The 18994-nt window shown below is 35.7% G+C and overlaps 1 protein-coding gene across 2 annotated transcripts in view; it reads right to left on the bottom strand.

The window, feature by feature from the left end:
• The window catches only part of FER (FER tyrosine kinase), a 155801-nt gene that overhangs the window by 52762 nt on the left and 84045 nt on the right, over positions 1–18994 (bottom strand). The window contains exons 14-16 of one of the 2 annotated variants that reach the window (XM_036402568.2): positions 8871–8936; positions 3463–3519; positions 373–488 (exon numbers count right to left, since the gene is read on the bottom strand). In XM_036402568.2, the coding sequence (XP_036258461.1) occupies positions 373–488; positions 3463–3519; positions 8871–8936 (239 nt within the window). The remainder of the gene's footprint in view (positions 1–372; positions 489–3462; positions 3520–8870; positions 8937–18994) is intronic. The other variant, XM_054518197.1, reaches the window with a different exon arrangement.

Raw genomic sequence — 18994 nt, 5'->3', positions numbered from 1 at the left:
GTTAGGCCTGGTATAATCATACTTAAACTAACAACATTTCCAGTCTTCTTATCCCAATCCTCATGGTATATCTTAGAAGTTCTAAATGAAAGCACTTAAGACAATAAAATTTTATTTTACAGGCATGGCTTGTCAATAAGATGGTTTCAGCAAGTGAAAATGCTACTGCATTCACACGTTAAAAATGCCAATGTTTAGTTACTAGGGATGTAACTAAAAATGCCAATATTTAGCTGCGGAATGTACTGAGGGAGAGAAAAGAAGGAAAAGTTTGACAACTGCTTTTTTAAATTTTTCAGAATGTCAGGTTTTGTAAATGCATCTGGTGATAAAAACTGAAAAAACTGCCACGAGTAATTTTAGAGAACCTACCTGGCTTCAGAAAGAAATTTTATTTTCAGTTCTTGAGGAAGATCTTCTTTGCAAGTTTTTACAGCAACTGGGGTTTTATCCTTTAATGTTCCTTTATACACCTCACCAAAATTACCCTGAAATCAGGAGAAAAAAGATCATTCTAGGTAAATAAAATCTTAATGAATTGCCAGAAGAAATAATGCAGAGAGCTACTGAAAGTGGACCAGAATTCTGGAATGTGTTTATGAAGCTAAATGAGATTTTCTTTCAGTATCTGTCCTAATCAAAGCCATTCACTCTGACATAGTACATCTATTATATGGACACCGCATATGAGTTCTGTTTTGACCTTGCTGGAAGGAGGAAAAAAACACCATTAATTAAGTAATTAGAATTTTCTCATAAAACCTTTTAGTAGCTTTTCAAATCAACTGACATGGACTGTAGTACTTTGTTCTTCTTATTCTTACTCTTGCCCTCTTTTGTTTTCACACTATTGTATCTTGTGAATAGTTTTTAACTTGCAGTCTGGAAGAGACCAAAAACTGATCTCAAAAACTGTGACAAAACACACCAAAATAACATAAACATTCTCATATACAAGAAAGAAAAAACAGAAAATATGAAGAAGGAAAACACTGAATATTAGTTCTTATAATAAATTAAACCCACTGCAAAATGTATTGCTGTGTATGGTGATCCAGAATTTCTTTAAAACCCAAGCTCAGCACTGCTATATAAAGAGAAATCTGTAAGGCTCTCATTTGGACAAGACTTTAGAAGGCAGCTCCTTTTATCACCAGACATTTTAGGTAGTGAATAACATACCCCTAAGGCAAGTTAGGTTTTTTCTACCTTTCATAGAAGACAATTGAAGTACTAAATACCATAAAAGACTTCACCTGATGCATTTTTATTTAATAAAAACAAAAGGAAAATTAATTAGGACACAAATTGAAAGAAGAAGGAAACTGTGAGGTATAAAGTACTGGTATCAATGAAAAAACCCTCAAGAGAAGGAAACAAGAAGAAAACTACAGATCTCCTACATCTAGTAAAGCTTTGTATTTCCCAAAGAATAAGCACAACTCAATTTTGAAACTATGTCTCATTAATTTCTACACATACTACAGTTCTGTGTCCTGGTGTCTGGGGCTGCATGTGACTTCAAAAAAGTCTGCTGGAGATGTTTGCCTTCCTTTCCTGAGTGATGAAGATTTCATTACATCATGCAGCTGAATTTAGTGTTGCCTAAGAAAGATGACAGAAAAGGAGAAAAAGAAACTCACAGATGGAAAAGAGTAACGTGCTTCCAGTAACAAGGGAAGAAATGCAGGGCTGAACACACCTGCAGAATTTTCTGTATGCTGGGACAAGGAAGATGTAGCTGGCAAGGGAGGCTCAGGATCTCTGAGAGCCCTTCTAAAGCACTTCCAGAGGCTAGTACATTACCTCTCAGATCTGAAATGGCATGAGGCACCCAAGGTAAGCAGGTGAGTTGCTCCCAGGCCACTTTTCCTTTACCATTCTGGTCAGAAGTATTTAACAGTGAAATCTGAATCCATCCTGAGCTTTCTTTAAGTCTTGAAAATGGTTTACTTCTTTATTGACAATACTGAAGTATTATTAGATAGAGAATCTTTATAAAACACATTCCAATTCTGCAATTTTCATTTTGTGGGGTATTATTGAATTAATGCTGAGTAAATAAACTGACCATTCACCCCTGAGGTGCATCTTTTCAAAAGCTTACATCTTTTACACGTTAAAATTTTGTGATTTCTTCCTCATCTTTTCCAGGCCACTCAAGGTTTTGTAGACTCTCTGATTTCTCACTTCTGTGGTGAATGGCTATTTTTTATATCACAGTTTGTCATATAAATGTTGATATTCCTGTCATTCTTATCTTTTTTAGTATGATCACATCTTGTTAGAGGTGAATGCATAAGAATCATGCTGTGTTCCAATAAAGTTTTTAGCCTATTCTGTATTTCTTAAAGAACATCCTTCTATAATTAAAATTCTGAGCTGCCTTTACTGAATGTTAAAAATGCTTTGTGCCAAAAACATGCAATACCATGTAAATTGAATTCACTAAAAAATGCTTTTCAAATTGCTTTAACTGTCTTTACACATCAAAACTAATTCATATTTATTTTTTAACAAGTCAAAGCTTTTTTTGTGGCGGGAACATCTTAATTTTTCTCCCTTGATACCATCCTGTTTAAGAATGTGAAGATCCTGCAGTACCTGTATTTCATGAAGGCACAGCTCAATATGGTCATACTTTTTGTCATCTTAATCTCCCAAAAAGCTTTTATACTGGGAAACAGAAGTTTATGGAAATATTTTATTTCCCCATTCTTGAATTTCTTACTGACTTTTTTTTTAGTGTGCACCATGACAAGAAGGTAATTAACTACTTTGATTTGTCTCTTCCTCATTTAATCTTATTTTCTCAGTTTTTGGAAAATCTTTTCAAACTACTCTGTGTCCAGAGTAGCACCCAAAATGGTCATGGCAGGTGCAAAGGTGCCAAAAAAAGTGAGGAGTTTGCCTGATTTTAAAGATCTGTAGTTCCTAAGCAGACTTTGTAAACTACATGTTTATGAACTACACAAGACATAATAAGATTGTGAAATTATCTAATTCCATCAATGAATGAGTGAAAATAATCATGCACAAACAATTAGCATTTGTTTTAATAAATAATTATTTAGTCATCTCATCATATCAAATTTTATACACAAATGCATAAGTATACACCTATTTCTCTACGTGGTTTTATTTATATTTTGCAACATTTGTCTCCAACTACAGAAAGTAAAACAGCCACATCATGCTTTATAGAAATCTAGTTAGCTGAAAACACTTACAAAAGAGAAAAAAATATGTATGCTACTTAAATACTTTCAGCACAATCATTATAATGTTTACTAGCAAATGTGACTTATGTCTGTTTAAAGCATAAGGTTGTCTCATGTATTAGTGTAAAAAATTGACATAAAAATTACATACCAGAGCAATTTAAAAGAAAAGGTACACAGAAATAGCTTAATGATGACAGTATACTTACTCAAATGTTATTTAGCTCACTTTATTACTTACTTTGCCCAGTAATTCCCCCAGCGTGACATCTTCATGATTGAGAACCCACTTCTTATCCTATGAAAAGGAAAGCAGAATTTTCAGTCTGTGCAAATATGCAAGATACAGTTTCTCTAAGACATATTTCAGAAATGGAGCTGAAAAAGTATTACATTTAGAGCACCCAATCACAAGCATACCAAGAAATTTTAAACACAAGCATTTATAGTTCAAGAGTTTAGAAATCTTGCTATACAACAAAATAGTGGGTGATATTGTATAGCAAATTTTTATTAGAAATTAAGCCTACAACATGGAAGTATGTAGATAGATTAGCACTATGTAAAGTTTCACACAAGCTCTGGAATAATATTTAGCACCCTGATTTTAACAATTTGTCAAGTGAAAATTAGATAAGAAAACTTCATTTTAGTATACAAAGTAACTTACTACTAAATTTAAGAAAAACTCCCACATTTTTCTCCTCAGTGCACATGGAAATGAACTGATCTTCTGACTTGTCAACAAGACACATATCTGCATCTCTTATATCTTTTTTGGAAGTTGGAAATATTACAGGCAACTGCTTGAAAAGATAACACGTGTCATGGTTTGACACTGGCACAATGCCAGTGCCCCCATGAGGATACCCTCTCCCTGGTTTCTGCTGTGAGATGTGACCAGGAATAAGCAAAGCAGGCTCCTACTTAGGGAAAAAAAATTTATTAACTAAACTACAAGAGAAAGGGAGAAAAAAAAGAAACACATAAGGAAAATGAAAACTTCACAAATACATCTCCTCCTCCTCCCCATCAAATTCCCAATACAATTCATCCCCCAAATCATCGACTCTCGGTCCGGCACCACTCTTCAGAATACTCAATCCTCAGTTCATCAAGAGGAGAAGGAGTCCTTCTTGTGCCAATGGTGACCTCTTCCTTTCATGTGCAGCGCTTTCACCACTGAACACGGACCAGAGCTGCTTCTAGGGTTGACTTTTAAGGATGCTTTGTCCCACTCCAAAAAGGCACAGTCTCAACTTTGGGATACCTGTCCCCCCAGATTTTTCATCCCCTGGGGCCGAGGGGTACCCACACCAAACCCTCTTGGTTCTGTGGCCATTGCCTCCCCCTAGAATGCAGTCCCTGTATCACAAGGAACATGGGTCTGTCCATGGCTATACAAAGAGAGTCCAGCAAAAGCCACTCCATCATCTCTTCCCACTAAAATTCTTCTCTATTCTTCCAACATCTCTCACTTGCCCAGACCTCTCTCACACTTGCACATTTCCTTCCTCATCTTCCACTCTATCTCTCTTCTAGGAGAGGTCAATGTTCTGTAAAGTTCTCATTCTCTGAAAAGGGGTTAAAAGCTCCTACAAGCGGCCGCCTGAACCCCCCTTCTTCTCCATCCCAGCCATGCTGCCGGCACAGGCCCATGTTTATCAGTCTCAAGGTTACAGTCCCAGGCAGCGGCTCTCTCTTTCTCTCTCTCTCTCTGTGTCTCTCAGGGGGGGCTGCCCGATGGCTCCCGGTCTCTCTCTCTCTCTCTCTTCCACCCTTCCACCCCGGGGCTCAGGCCTACCTCTCTCGGCCTCATGGCTTTCCCCTCCCCCTGCCCATCCAGCAGCTGGGCCGGGGGAGAGACCCGAACTCTTTCCCGCCGGAAACCCAAGAGAGCCTCCCCGGGGAGAGCCCTGCTTTTAACCCCGTTCTCAGAGGCGGATCCAATGTCCCAATGGCCACATTAGGTGCCAATATTAAAATCTGAGCACCAATTGGCCTGACTACAGCATCCCAGAAAACATATTTCCTGTCAAACCACCACAACATGGCAGGTAAAGCATTTGTCCAGGAATTGACCATCCCCCTGTGCTGGGCACTGGTGTCCAGTTCTGGGCCCTTCCCTTCAGAAAGGATATTGAAGGGCTGGAGCATGTCCAGAGAAGGGCACTGGAGTTGGGGAAGGGTCTGCAGCTCAAGTCTGATAGGATACAGCTGAGGAAGTGCGGGGTGCTCAGTCTGGAGAAAAGGAGGTTGAAGCTAGGTGGGAGTAAGTCTCTTCTGCCACATCCCAAATGAAAGGGACAAGAGGAAATGGCCTTAAATAGTGCCAAGGGAGGTTCAGATTAAAAATTAGAAAAAAATTCTTCACTGACAGAGTGGTTAGGAATTGGAGTAAGCTGCCTAGGGAGGTCATGGATTCACTCTCTCTGGAGACTTTTTGTCGAACAGGAATTCAGCAAATCTAAAAAGGGGTGGGGATCATTGCTATTGTGATTTCTACGCTTTTGTTCATAAGTAGAATGTTACAAGTGTGCATTCCAGAGACTCTCTGAATGCCTCTATTAACCCAAACTCCCAGCACACAACATCTCTCAGTCCCATCCCAAGAATTCCTGTACCACACTACCATGCTGCATGATGGAAACCAATCTTTACTGTCTCTCTTCCCTGGGTGGGAAACTGTGAGACTTAGGAGGAAATTCTCAATATACAATAGTTTATTTTTCCCCTATACACAAGATTATTGCTTAAAACTACAGCCTCACTGATCAAACATCATAAGAAACGTATTTCCTTCATCTCAATTGATACTTTTTGCAGAATGAATGTCAGATTCAGAAGCTGTTATACTACAAATAGATAGGAAGTGCCATCAAACTGCACACTCTTTCAATAATAATACTCAAATTTAAGAAAATAATTTGCAAAGAAAGCTGTAAAAAAAACAAACCCACAAAAATTATTACTTAGAGGTATTAACATAAGAGTTTTTAACATTGAAATAAGTGTGGTAGAGCCAAAAACTTAAAGAATTAAAATTCAATGGATTTTTTACTGCTTAACTACAAGGATTCTGTACTTCAGTGAATAACTTTTTGAATAAATTGACAATATGACATTTCAAAAGCTTGTTTATGAAGGAAAAAAATCTGATAATTCTTCAGAGAACTAACAAAAGAAAATAACAACATGAAGTGGAAATCAAATTATCTGTTGAAGGATTTATTATCATTGCATCTGTACATTAATCTGTACTTTTATGAAAGCCTTCAGTCATTTCTTATACCACTTTAACTCATTTATTAATTTATTGTGGTTCTGCCAGATTTTTCACAATCATTGAATTAGTCAAAGCTTGATCAGCTTCATTTGATATTACTCCTATAAACTGCACAAAAGAAGTTCCTTCAGCAGACAGTAAGAAAAAAATCTAGCAGAAGAGAGAGTCATATACATCATGCCAATGTACAATTTTGACATTAAAAAAGAAACAAACCAAATTTTCTAATTTGCAATGTGTTAGATATTAATTTCTAACAGATATTCTTCACTATTTGAACACAAATAGTGTTCAAAACACAGTGTCATTGGTCAGATAATTGCCTTTAATTAGTAAACTATAATATGAACAGTAAGGTCAAAAATAACAAGACATTCTATGCAAGTTTGTTGTCTCACTAAACCTACTTGAATTGCTCTGAGTTTAATATGACATCATTCAATAATCTGAATAGCTGTCAATAATTAAAGACATCAATAAGGCACATTTATCAATGTCAAAATCAATGCATAAATACTAGCACTCATAAACAAAGGTTATGAAATAAAGTAATATGTCTGATCACGAAGTTCATCATCTTCTCTAACTGCCTTATTCTGATTGTGAATAGAATGTAAGGATTTTTCCAGTTGTCAAATGCCATTACTCTACAGATTAATCAAGTATGCAAAAGATAATGAAAGTTACAAAAGAAATGTGACAGAAAAATGGGACAAAAATATTCTTGAATGTAGATATAGATCAACAGACACTTTAATGCATATGAGTCCAAGTCACAGAAATTTTCATTTCAATAGAGTTAGTTGCTTCTAAATCAAATGGAGCAAATCCAGTACATTTTTGTACCTAATCAATGTAATCTGAATGACAGCAAACAGAGCTCCTGAGACTATTAATGCCCATTAATTTCACCCAGAAGGAAGACATTTATGATGCAGCCCTCTTCTTGTGACATCACTATCTCTTTACCTTGTGCTTGTTCAGATTTTTCTCTAGTTAATTTTGGACCACAGAATATAAAAGCACTTCCGAAAAATTCAGTCACACAAATTAGCATTTGAGCATACTCATTTGTAATCTTAATTATATACTTTATTTCCAAATGGAATAACTTGGGAAATCTACAAGCTTACCACATTCTGCTTTATTTCTGTCCTCTAGCTTCCCCCAGGAGGAGAAACTGAATTACATGAACATCACACTTCAAGCATAGCTTTACTAATAAGATGATGGGAATCCTATCAGTTTATCTTACTTTGGAGGTATTGTTACATCTGTTGGTCAAACACTGAGAAACAAGTTATCAACCAGACAGTTCACAAAGGGGAGAACTTGGTCAGCCTTGACAGTTACCCTTCCCCAATAGCCAGGCACTTGATAACGCACATCACACACAAGGTTTTTATATGCAGCAGCTTGCCAGGGACTATCTTTCTAGACTCTGGCAACCACCCAGCACACTTGTCTGATTTCAACAAAGATAAGCATTCTCAAAGAGAAGAGTTATTTCAGAAGTTAATTGTAAGTGACAAAAACCAAACCTCAAACAGACCAGTAATTAAAGAAATAAAACTTTCAATTGTGAAAAGCAATACTTAGAAATAATAAGAAATGTTTCCTTTTACCCATAAAATAAAGTATTCTGGATATACACTATTCTTTTCCTGGATACGTAGCATTCCTTTTATAATGTTAGGGTGTTTCATGGTTCCCTAGGTCATGATAAGGTTCAAACCTTGAACAGTTAGCAGAGATTCAATTGTTCATCAATCCTTACTTTGGTGAGCATATAATGGAGTTGTGTGCAAGGCACTAAGAACAGTTTGAACAGCAGATGGTTGCTGCAAAAATGAAATCTCAATTTTCTTCTTCTGAGCTATGAGACTGAAATGTTATCACTATTACCCTAAACATCTTCAAAATACATAAGTGCAGTTTTTATCCTGCCCATCTCCCTTCATTAGGAGAAGCTACATCAAAGAGATCACAAATTACTATACCAGGAAGAACACTTACAAATCATCTGCAGTAAATTAGAACAGCTTTCAATAAAATACAAAACATAATCATGATCTAATACTTAGTGTTCAAATTCCCTTAGCATTATTTTTCTATAATTCCCAGTAACAATTTCAATCATTAAGAATCCTAAAATGGTACTTTTTCAAATTAAAAACCAGCAGTAAAGCAATTAGAAAGTAAACTTTTAAAAACAGATGTTTTGAGCATTAGGTATGAATTTATGAGCCTCATCTTAAATATTTGGTTCTAAAAATCTTACAGTTTCTAAAAGGAGAGAGAAAAAAGCCACCTGTGTTTGTATTCAATTTCAGAGAACCACCAAACAACACCAAGATTCTTACCCAAACTCCAAAGCAAGATTTTTCAAAGAGGAAGAGTGAAGAAATCCTGATCAGGTTCCTCCAACACTGTGAGTAAGTAAGACTTTTTGTTATCATCGCTGTTATTTACTCATCTCATGTTCTCTGTCACATTAGTTACTCTTCCTAGTTCAAAAGGTAGTATCTATAACAAACGCCGTCACTGTTTTTCATCTTAACTGTAGATGTAGCAAAGTAAAAAAGGATAAAAAACTCTATAGGCTGGAAACTTCAGCTAATTTAAGGAGCCCCAGAAGGAATCAACCAAAACTTATTGCTTTAAGAGAACTCAAAACATATGACTTTCCAATCTTAAGAATCTATCCCAGAACAGCATGTGGCATTTGTGAAAAACCTAAATATCCTTCCCCTTTCCCTCATCCCAGTATATTAATCCTTAACATTCTTCTAAAAAAAACTCAAAATAGAGGGATATTGTCAACATCTCAGGAGTCAAGTGCATAAACAAACATGATGCCTGTTTCTTCATGGTTTAAGCAGAAAAAATGCATCAAAAATACTTTGGAAAGTATTATTTGCTCTCCTTCTTCCAAGGTAAATAGGAAATATCAGTAGTATGAATTACTGCAGCTAAGAGCTATTTTTCCACATCAACAAAAATGGAAAGTTAATCTTTCATTTCCAATACTAAGGATAATTGGAGTAAAATTCTTTTTATGGCTAAGAAAATCAGAATCGCAGACAATTTTCATCAGATGGGTATTCAAATCTCACTTATCAGAACTTGATGAACCAGACAAAAAAAAAGTAACAGCTGTGTACATGTGGATAGGGCTTATCAGCATAGGAATGAGAAATTGTCTTTTTAGAGAAGTACTATTTTTGATACCACCTATGCCAGTAGATCTAATGTTCATACCAATTTCATGAATCATAAACTATGTGTTTCAAGTCCTTCAGATTAAGTACAGAAATAAAGGTAGCTGATGGGAAAGATTTTTCATAAGAAAAAGTGGGTTTTACAGGAGGGGTTTTGAAAAACCTCACTGGCAACTTCTTTAAAACTGTTTCAGAATAGATTCATGAGCTGTAAAAATTGTTATGGAAGCTGCTTTGCATTATTAACGGCACTGTATTAAGCCACACTGATGAAACTCAATGTGAGCTGTAAAAGAGAATAATAGCACAGACAGGTTTAGCTCCTTGGGGGAAAAAGTACTATTTTATCTGACTTCTTACTGCTACATAAAAACTCTTGTGAAGTTCAACCCTCCTGCTAAACCAAATTCTGAATTATCATATAACAGGAGGAGAGAAGTAAGATTTCGAAAAGCTACTGTGCAATTTATAAACTTCAGAAGTGACCTCAGATTACCTGCACAGCTGTTCTTTGACCATTCTTTCTTGAAGATCAGTAGACAAAGCAACTGTACAATTCAACATACAATACCTGTTTGCCTCAGGGTTTTTTTGCAGTACTTCCCTAAACTTATGTTTTCTTTTTCATGAAAGGGCTAAAATGATGCTAAGAATATTTCAGAAAAAAAACAGGAAATAAAGAAAAATAAAGACGTTTAAAAAAACAACCAAGAAAAGAAAAAGACATAGAATGTGAAATACTTAAGCACAGGAAAAGGAAAGTCAAGTTTATGTCAAAACCTTTATATTTCAAGCATATTAAAACCCACGCTATTCCTCTCAACTGAATACAGTAAATTCAGCTACCAAAACAAAGTACTCTGAATCATCTGTTAACCAAATATATTCCAACAGAAAAATTATCAGCTCTGGATCAGGTATGACCAACAAAACACTCAAAGGCAAACAAAACCATGGGGTAACGTGATTTTTCATTTAAACATTCCATGTAATTTAAACAGAGAGGAATGGAAAAGCAGAGTCACATTATGCATGCACAACACCCTCCCCAAACACTCAAATTATTAAAATAGGCTAAAATATTTTCACATATGTGCAAACACATTTTCACTTCCACCCACATATAAAAAGGTTATGTCAAATGGGCTTGGGGGAATTACAGGTGTTTGTAACAATGTCCAAGACAGTCTCCTTGAACTATATAAGACACTTAGCCATATACTTAGTCCCATATCCAGTTGTTTCCAGTTAGATTTCTTTACCCCAGGAAGAGAAAGGCTTAATTCATCCCTCAAAAATAATGTCTAAGTTTCAGCGGTCAGCATGCAATACCTTTCAGAGTGCTATAGTTCCAAATTAGACCTTCCACCAAATTACTATTTTCTTCAAACCAAAACCCCAAGATTCTTCATTCTATGTTTTTCTAGCCACACGTGTTCATTTTGCATTGTCTTTCATAAGCTTCAGATAGCATGTTAAAACCACTGAGCTGGAACAGAAATAACCTATCTAAATTTCAAATAATCTCCTGTATTAGCTAATTTGTGACTGTGCGAGGACATGAAAAAGGCAAAGCCACACAGGAAAGAAACTGTAGCCTTAACTTATGGTATTTCAGTGTACCAGTGAGCTTGGCCTGCATTCCAAGTAAGATGTTGGCTTTGAATCAGAAGTCATACAACACTACATAGATGCCAAGAGTTTAAAAAGAACATGCTGCACTGGGTTTTTTACATCAGATGCATACAGTTCTTTAACAAGATACTGGTATTTTCTCACATACCACCAACTCATTATTCAGATGGCAAAAGCAATGGAAAATCTCTTAGCTGCAGAAAAAAAAGCTGATCAATGAAGAACACACAAAAGGAAGTAGCAAATACACCAAATGGTTCTGCTAGATATTAGCAGATTCTATTATTACTTTAGTAAATCTTCTAAATGCTGTCTTCCGTAATCTTTTTTCTCCTGTATTAGTGACAAAATTTTCCTGTGTGGTCTGTAGAATCTACAGATTCTACAGACAGATTACGCAGTAATCTTTGTTACTGTGTTGGTTCTGGCTGGGGTAATTTTGTTTGCAGTAGCTAGTCTGGCATTATATTTTGGTTGTACATGTTAAAGTATTCTCTCGACAAAGATGATTACCCATGAAGCAATCTTTATGACATGCATGTGTGCACATCCTTCTCTAAAATTAAACATGAAATGTAAACAGTGAACATGAATGTTTTGAAGAATTTACCACCTCTTCTAGCAGCTGTACAAGTAGCTGTGAGGAGACAAAGTTAAGACAACTGACACCAAACAGACCAAAGGGATATCCCATACCATACAGCATCACTCCTCGTATATAAAGCTGCTCAAAAAGAAGGAAGGGGGAAGATGTTTGAAGTGAAGGCATGTTGTGGTGCCTGGAGTTGTGCTCCCCCAGTTGCAGAACTTTGTTTTCCCCCTTGTTGATCTGCATGAGGCTCCTGTCAAACCCATTTCTCCAGCCTTTCTGGCTGCTCTGGATGGCAGCTTGACCCTCTAGTATATCAGCCCCTCCTCCAAGAGTGGTCTCATCAGTAAAACTGCTAGTGCCCCATCACCCAGCTTGTTAATGAAGAAGTGGATGAAGGAAGGATTGGATACATGACTGACCCTAGCGGTAGAGCAGGAGTTACTGGCCTCTAATTAGACTTTGCACAACTGGTCACCACCCTCTGGGGGTTATCTTGATTTTAGTAATACACTGTGTAAATCATTGGCAACTCTATTAGGAAGAAATCCAAGTGACAGAAAGGATAGAATTGGTAATAGCATTTACTTCATTATGAACTGAGCTTGAAATCCATGCATTACTGTCAATAGTAGGCTAAGTACAGTATTTACCTTGCAAATAAGGAATCTTGAAGCCTTACCTATTCTCACCTCTGAATTCTTCCTTAATCAACATTTAAATAAACAGATCTTCTTGAGAATTCAGGCACTATTAGATACATCAGATGCACTAACCTGATTTAAGAAAAACGTACCCCTCTTACCCTGTAGCTCCTTTTGTGTGTATCCTTTATTCCTCCACAGCTGAAATGTAATTTCGCTCCTTTTTAACATTTTGTTCCACTTAAATTGGTGGAGGCCAAAATACTTAAGCAACCACAAGCTACTTAACAAATGTAACTCTACAAAGGAATTTAAGAGCACAGACACTCATTCCTATTCTTAATCTAAACTGTGTTTTCTGACCCATGAGAGCCAATGCTCAAGGAAGGTTATGTGCTTGTCAGCCACATACTATGAAAACACTGAAAACTCAAAGCATTATTTGCATTAAAGTCATTCTGACTGCACTAGTGAAAACAGGAATAAGAATATAATTAGAGGTCTACAAGAAGTTTACAACTCACAGTCTAATAGAAAATAATTATTAAGGAACATCTGAATTCCAAATACAGGGAAGAAGTCAGAATCCATTAAAAAAACCCAAGTATGTTAGTTCAGCAGAAAAGCTGCTGCAATCATATACAATTCCAATATAATTTTTTATTGCACTATATTAACATCTGGTTATAAAGCTTCTGATAAAAGGCCTAGTTTTTAAAAGTGCTCCATAAGGCACAATTTACACCCAGAATATTACAGAACACAGTCAACCCTTTGATTTTCACATGTATAGCCAAATGAACAGCAGCAAAATCTAGTAAATCTAAATAATCTTTGATGAAGGATGCTTTAATTGAAGTAGTTTATTCTCTTAGCTATCAGTTATCAAAAAAATTCGTCTTAATCTTTCATTTAATAATTTTTACCCCTTCCTAACAATATACCTTTTTATTTTTTTTAAGAATGAATGGCTTCCTTCCATCTCTTGCTTTGTAAATTTTACTTATTTTTTCTGCTTCCTACTGTTTCAGTTGTGTTTGAGATAACTCATTTTATTCAATTTGCACTCCACACAGCAGTATGGCACTCTGTAATTTTTTTATATGAAAGTTGTATAGAAAGTAGGAATGCACATGTTGCTGAGGTTTCATTTAAAATTTTAAGGACAGAGATTTTTCTCTATGAAATTGGTCAGAAATTACATTGTGTTTGTTAAAATGAAATTCATCTACTTGATAAAATACTTTTTTTTCTAGGTTTGAGCGTAATGCTTACACCCTTTAGGAGGCTTATCTTTCAATTTTAATCTAAACCTAATCATGGAAAGAAATACCAGAAAAACAAGACTGAACCAGAAACACTCAACAGAGCAGATGTTTATTGTCATGGCCTCTAAAAAAAACTATAAAAAACTTTGATCACTGAATATAAAACAATCCTTATTACTCTTTGTTCAGGTAGCCTTATCTGCCTCCATTATTATAAAGCATTTTAATGAGGTTTTTTGAGAAAATAAATCCTTTCAATTTTGAAACTAGTCAATATACCTGAAACTATACATAAATTTGGTTCAGTACTTTGTTAGCACAAAGAGTAAATTACTCTCTTTTTTCCCTTTTCTCTACAGGATGACATGCCTTGACAAGTACAGGCCACCATTAAGGATGATGCATTCCTTTTGTTATCTGACAGAAATATTGCAATAATCTCTGCTAAAAAATGTTAAAAGCAAATCCTGTAACACTTCTCCAAACTCTGAAGAAATGAGAATGTAACTGAAATGTACCTCTAATGTTAAGATATGAAACTCTGCTCTCAAATGTCAATAGCTGCAGGCTATTGATTAATTTAGTGCACATACAATAAATACATTCATTTCCTGTAAGTATGTGTTTTGCGTATTATAAACACGCACTTTCAATGGTGATCAATTTCCTTAAAGAAAACTGAAGATATATTTTGACATTTGAAAATGCATGTATTAGACTTCAACCACACCCTTGAAAATTACAGCTTTAGGCCAAAAACCAACACCCAAAGATCACTACCACCAGGTGCTTCTTGGCATTTCTACAGAATGCCTGGCCAAATTGGTGGGCATCACACAGGTAAGCCAGGGTGCCACAGGAATCCTCTTTGGAGTGACAGATCTAGCCAAGGCAGAGCTGCAATAACTGCATCACTACAGGCTGCTTCTGTCTTTTGGATTCCTGCTCCTCAAGAGTTGTCCTCAGGTCAAACAGACTCAAGATCATCTTCCCCACAGGGAGCACCATTACTGCCACTGCTTCCCTCTGCAGCACCTTAGTTGTCTCCAGCCATGAAAAGAGCATCTATAATTGTGTGACGGCATTACTTTGTGATAAACTTGGCCTTTGTAAGTCTCATTGTTTCTATTCAGTATCTCCCAGCAGGCATAAGAAAGCTTCCCTGAAACTGAGACTGTTCAGCAGCCTCCTTCAATTCCTCCTCCTGTGCTTTGCTGGCCTGAGGGGCACACACTACCTGTACTCTAAGCACATGTGTTGTCTACAACAGTGAACCTCAGCTTGCTTTGTTAAAATAAAACAAACCCGCCCAGAAAACCCATCAACAAAAAATTAGCATCATTTCAGATTTTTACTAATGAATTTTCATGAAGAAAATCTAACTTAAATTTATAGCTCTTCAGAATTTCCTTCCAAGTCTAACTCATCAATACATTCATACTTTGCAAGACAGCATCAGATCTGCAGAAAATTATCACTTGCAAACTTATTTATCAGCACTAGAAACACTAATAAGAAATTAGTTTGTTCTTTCAGCACTTTTCTTTCACCTCATCATTTATGATCTATCATTTTCCTATGCACACAAAACATATCAGACCATATCACAAGCTTCTTTGTCACATAAAAATAGATCCAGAATTTTAAAATTAAAGTTACTAGCAACAAACACATGGCTTAACTCATCTGACAAAGCAGCAGTTAATTTTTCCATAAGTTCAGAATTTGAATTAACTACAGAGCATTCATATACCATGAGTATTTCAGCACTAGTGAAATAGTAGCAGACCTCCAGAGCAAATCAATTGGTGCTCAGAATCTGAAACATGTATTTGGGAGAAAAGCATAATTTCAGGCTAAATCTTTCCTGGTTCTGAAAACTGAACTCCCTCCCATGAGCAGCTATGCATCCTGAGCAGATTTGCTTCAAAGGTGTATTTACGATCCAAATGAAAACTTCAATACAGGTACACTTAAATAAAAACGGTATCCCTTATTTTTTTGATCATTCTCTTTTCTAGTAGTCAAACTGAAGCACATTCACACCTTAATACAGGTGTTGCAATCTGTAAAAATATAAAAATATATATAAAAATATCTATTTCAAGAAATCTATCAACCTCCAAAACAGGAGGTCAAAGATCTTAGAAGGTTAAAATACATCCAGTATGGTTAAAACAGCATTTTTATATAATAAAGTCCTTGGGTGTGCTTTGAGTTACTCAGCAGCTGTGTACCAGTCAATCCATCAATAACAACCTGAAGAACATAATGTACACTTTTTTCAAGAAGATTATAAAAAAGTATGACACTTTTCCATTAAAGAAGTTACTAGCAAATATCTTTTTAATGCCATCAGTTTTTCTAATTTAAATTCTATTATTACAGAATCATTAAAATTCCAAGCAGGCAATTCAGTCTACATGAAATGGGACATGGGACAGGCCTTTTGTGACAAAATTAAGCCTGTTCCTTTCAAGGGCAACATCACAGAAGGTGAACACTAATTTTACTAATATAGTAAAGGAGGATGAATGACTATGGGAAGGAATGAAAGCAAAAGCAAACTAAAAAGAATAACTTTTTTTTTTTTTTGCTGTGAAGTTTTTCCTATTTAACTTTCAGTTTCTAAATAGGTTATTACAGGGACAGCAATTTGCATAAGAAGATTAAAGATTACATGAAATGACAATGACTGCTCTGCAGCTATAATGTGAACAAAGCAAAAACAGTCTTTGCAGATGCCAAATGAACTTTAAGGAAATGATTAAAGACATCTTGGTAATAGCACATGATGCATAAATTACCTCCAACACTAGGTGTCAGAGTGCATATGCTACTTCTGAAAACGACCTGAAATGTGTCCACTTTCCCATAGGAAAGTCAGAGTTCCATGCAAATTAAAAAGGAAATTTCACAACAATCTTTTGCTTAACTCTGAAGTACATCTTTCAGAGTACAGCAAATAGTTTCTATCATATGGGAGAAGTAAAACCACCATAAAATTATGGCTCAAGCCGAAACAATTTAAATATTTTTGAGAACTGTTGCTCTTAAAAAATTCAAATCATGTAGCTAACACCCTTTTCAACACTGCCTTGTTTGGCTCAAGCTGCTGGTCAGGAAGCACTAAGTATACTATACATTGGTTTTACTTTACACCAAGTATTAGTCGCTCTAGAAACTGACATCCTATTACATAAATTCATGAAACCCTACATGAAATTGCAACATGTATATTTTAAAAAATCTACACATTCACTTTCCTGTCACCCATTCTTAGTACTAACAGTCACCCTTTCCATTACTTCACATAACATATCAGAATGGAAGTAGAAAGGTTTACTAAACCCAAAGGAAGTATTCTTGAATATTAAGACTGATGCACACCAGGACAAGGTCAGTCATATGAAAAAACAGATGCAGCCTGTGGATTTTACGGATAGATGCCAATTACTTGCATAATTTTTGGCAAATCTGAGTAACTGAAGTAGCTGTGCACTGCACCTCAGATCAACTACCAACTAACACAATTCTAGAGGAAATACTATTATTTCCACTAATTTTTAGTTAATACTGAGCTTAGTTGATACAAACTCAAGTCAACAAACCCAGGGAGGAGTGGACCCACTTCATTTTCCCCCTGAATAGAGGAAAAACAAAAGGCCTGTTGGAACTTTGGGGTTTTCCTTTCATTATCTTTCTCGTAGAGAATTATTTCCCATTTTGTTGCTAAGAGACATAACGATCAGGTACTTAAAAGAAAAAAGAAGTTGTTCCAGGAAAGGTGCGGTTGGTTACTCTCTTATCTGAGGATTTATCTTGGAAGGGCACAGATACCCTAAGAACTGAGCTGGAAATAAGGAGGGCTGGGGCAGCTGCGAGCTCCATCTTGCTCTCTCAGCTCTGGAGAACGGTCGGAGCTGCTTCCTGCGGGGGAATTTGCTGCTGCCACCGGAGCGGTAATGGTGAAATGACCAGGAATGTCTTTTGGGAATATGTTTCTTCTATAAGATAGGGACTAGAAAAATTATTCGGCTATAGTTACATAAGCCTATGGTAAAATTAAAATTTAACTCTATGAAGAGAAAATACAAAATGAAACAAAAAAGGAAAGAGTAAGAAATCCCCTATCGTCCAAGTAAGCAAAAGAGAATGAAAAATGAATGCTGTTTTACAGATAAGGTGTGCCAGTTTATCAGACAATAACTAAGATTATGTGATAATATTCTATACTATTGTTTTACATTTGCTAAAACAGGGCTGCTCTCACATTATGTACACTCAGAAAACAGAAAAAGCATTGCACATTTAAAACAAACATGGTATTAAAGAGAGAGAGAAATTTGCAAACAGTCTCAAAAAAATTTCATTTTGAGCTTGACTACCCCCTATTTGTAGCTTAAACCAGTTATATCAAAAAGAATTACACATTAAAATTAATGTCCTATGCTTTCTCATGTTATCTATAATGAATGTATGCAGTAACTTATGTTCAATGAAGCATCAGTTTGGTAATCACCAAGATATTAACCTAAAATATGTATTTCCAATGTCCCATTCTTAAAATTTTTAAATTATATAGAATAGTTAAGGGCAGATTAAGTGCAATTTTGAGAAAAAGAACATACTTGATTTTTTTAGGATTATTAGCAGGAAAAAACTAGGACCCTGGAGTAGGTAACTAATGGTGAAATATAAATTGTCATACTTCCTGAAATTTTGATGAACACAGGCTTGAAACCAGTCTTGAAAAAATAAATGTATGAAGAACAAAAGGCTTACCCATAGTTGAGATGCAAAGATACAAGTGGAGTTGCCTTATGAATGAAATACCAGCTAGATAAATACTACCTGTAAAACTGCTGGAAGAAGTCAAGGAGACTCTTAAAACACTGATACAGTTTAATATTTAGTCCTTTTTATTTCCATCCTGAAAGACTTTCTGCAATACCTTCCTGATTAAAAAGTAAATTTTTATTTCAAATTTTCATTGATGCTGTAATATCAGTACCCTTTCTTGTGTCTAACTTATTTTTGCAATATAAAATAGGGACAAAATGCAGTTGTCGTAAGTCTTCCAAAATTTCATGAGACCTTCTCCATTGTATAAAATAGATTTTTTACTTT

The sequence above is a fragment of the Molothrus ater genome, assembly GCF_012460135.2.
Source record: "Molothrus ater isolate BHLD 08-10-18 breed brown headed cowbird chromosome Z unlocalized genomic scaffold, BPBGC_Mater_1.1 matZ_random_MA35, whole genome shotgun sequence".
Lineage (NCBI taxonomy): Eukaryota > Metazoa > Chordata > Aves > Passeriformes > Icteridae > Molothrus > Molothrus ater.
The sequence above is the reverse complement of the archived record's forward strand: the minus strand, read 5'-3'. Positions and strand labels throughout refer to the sequence as shown.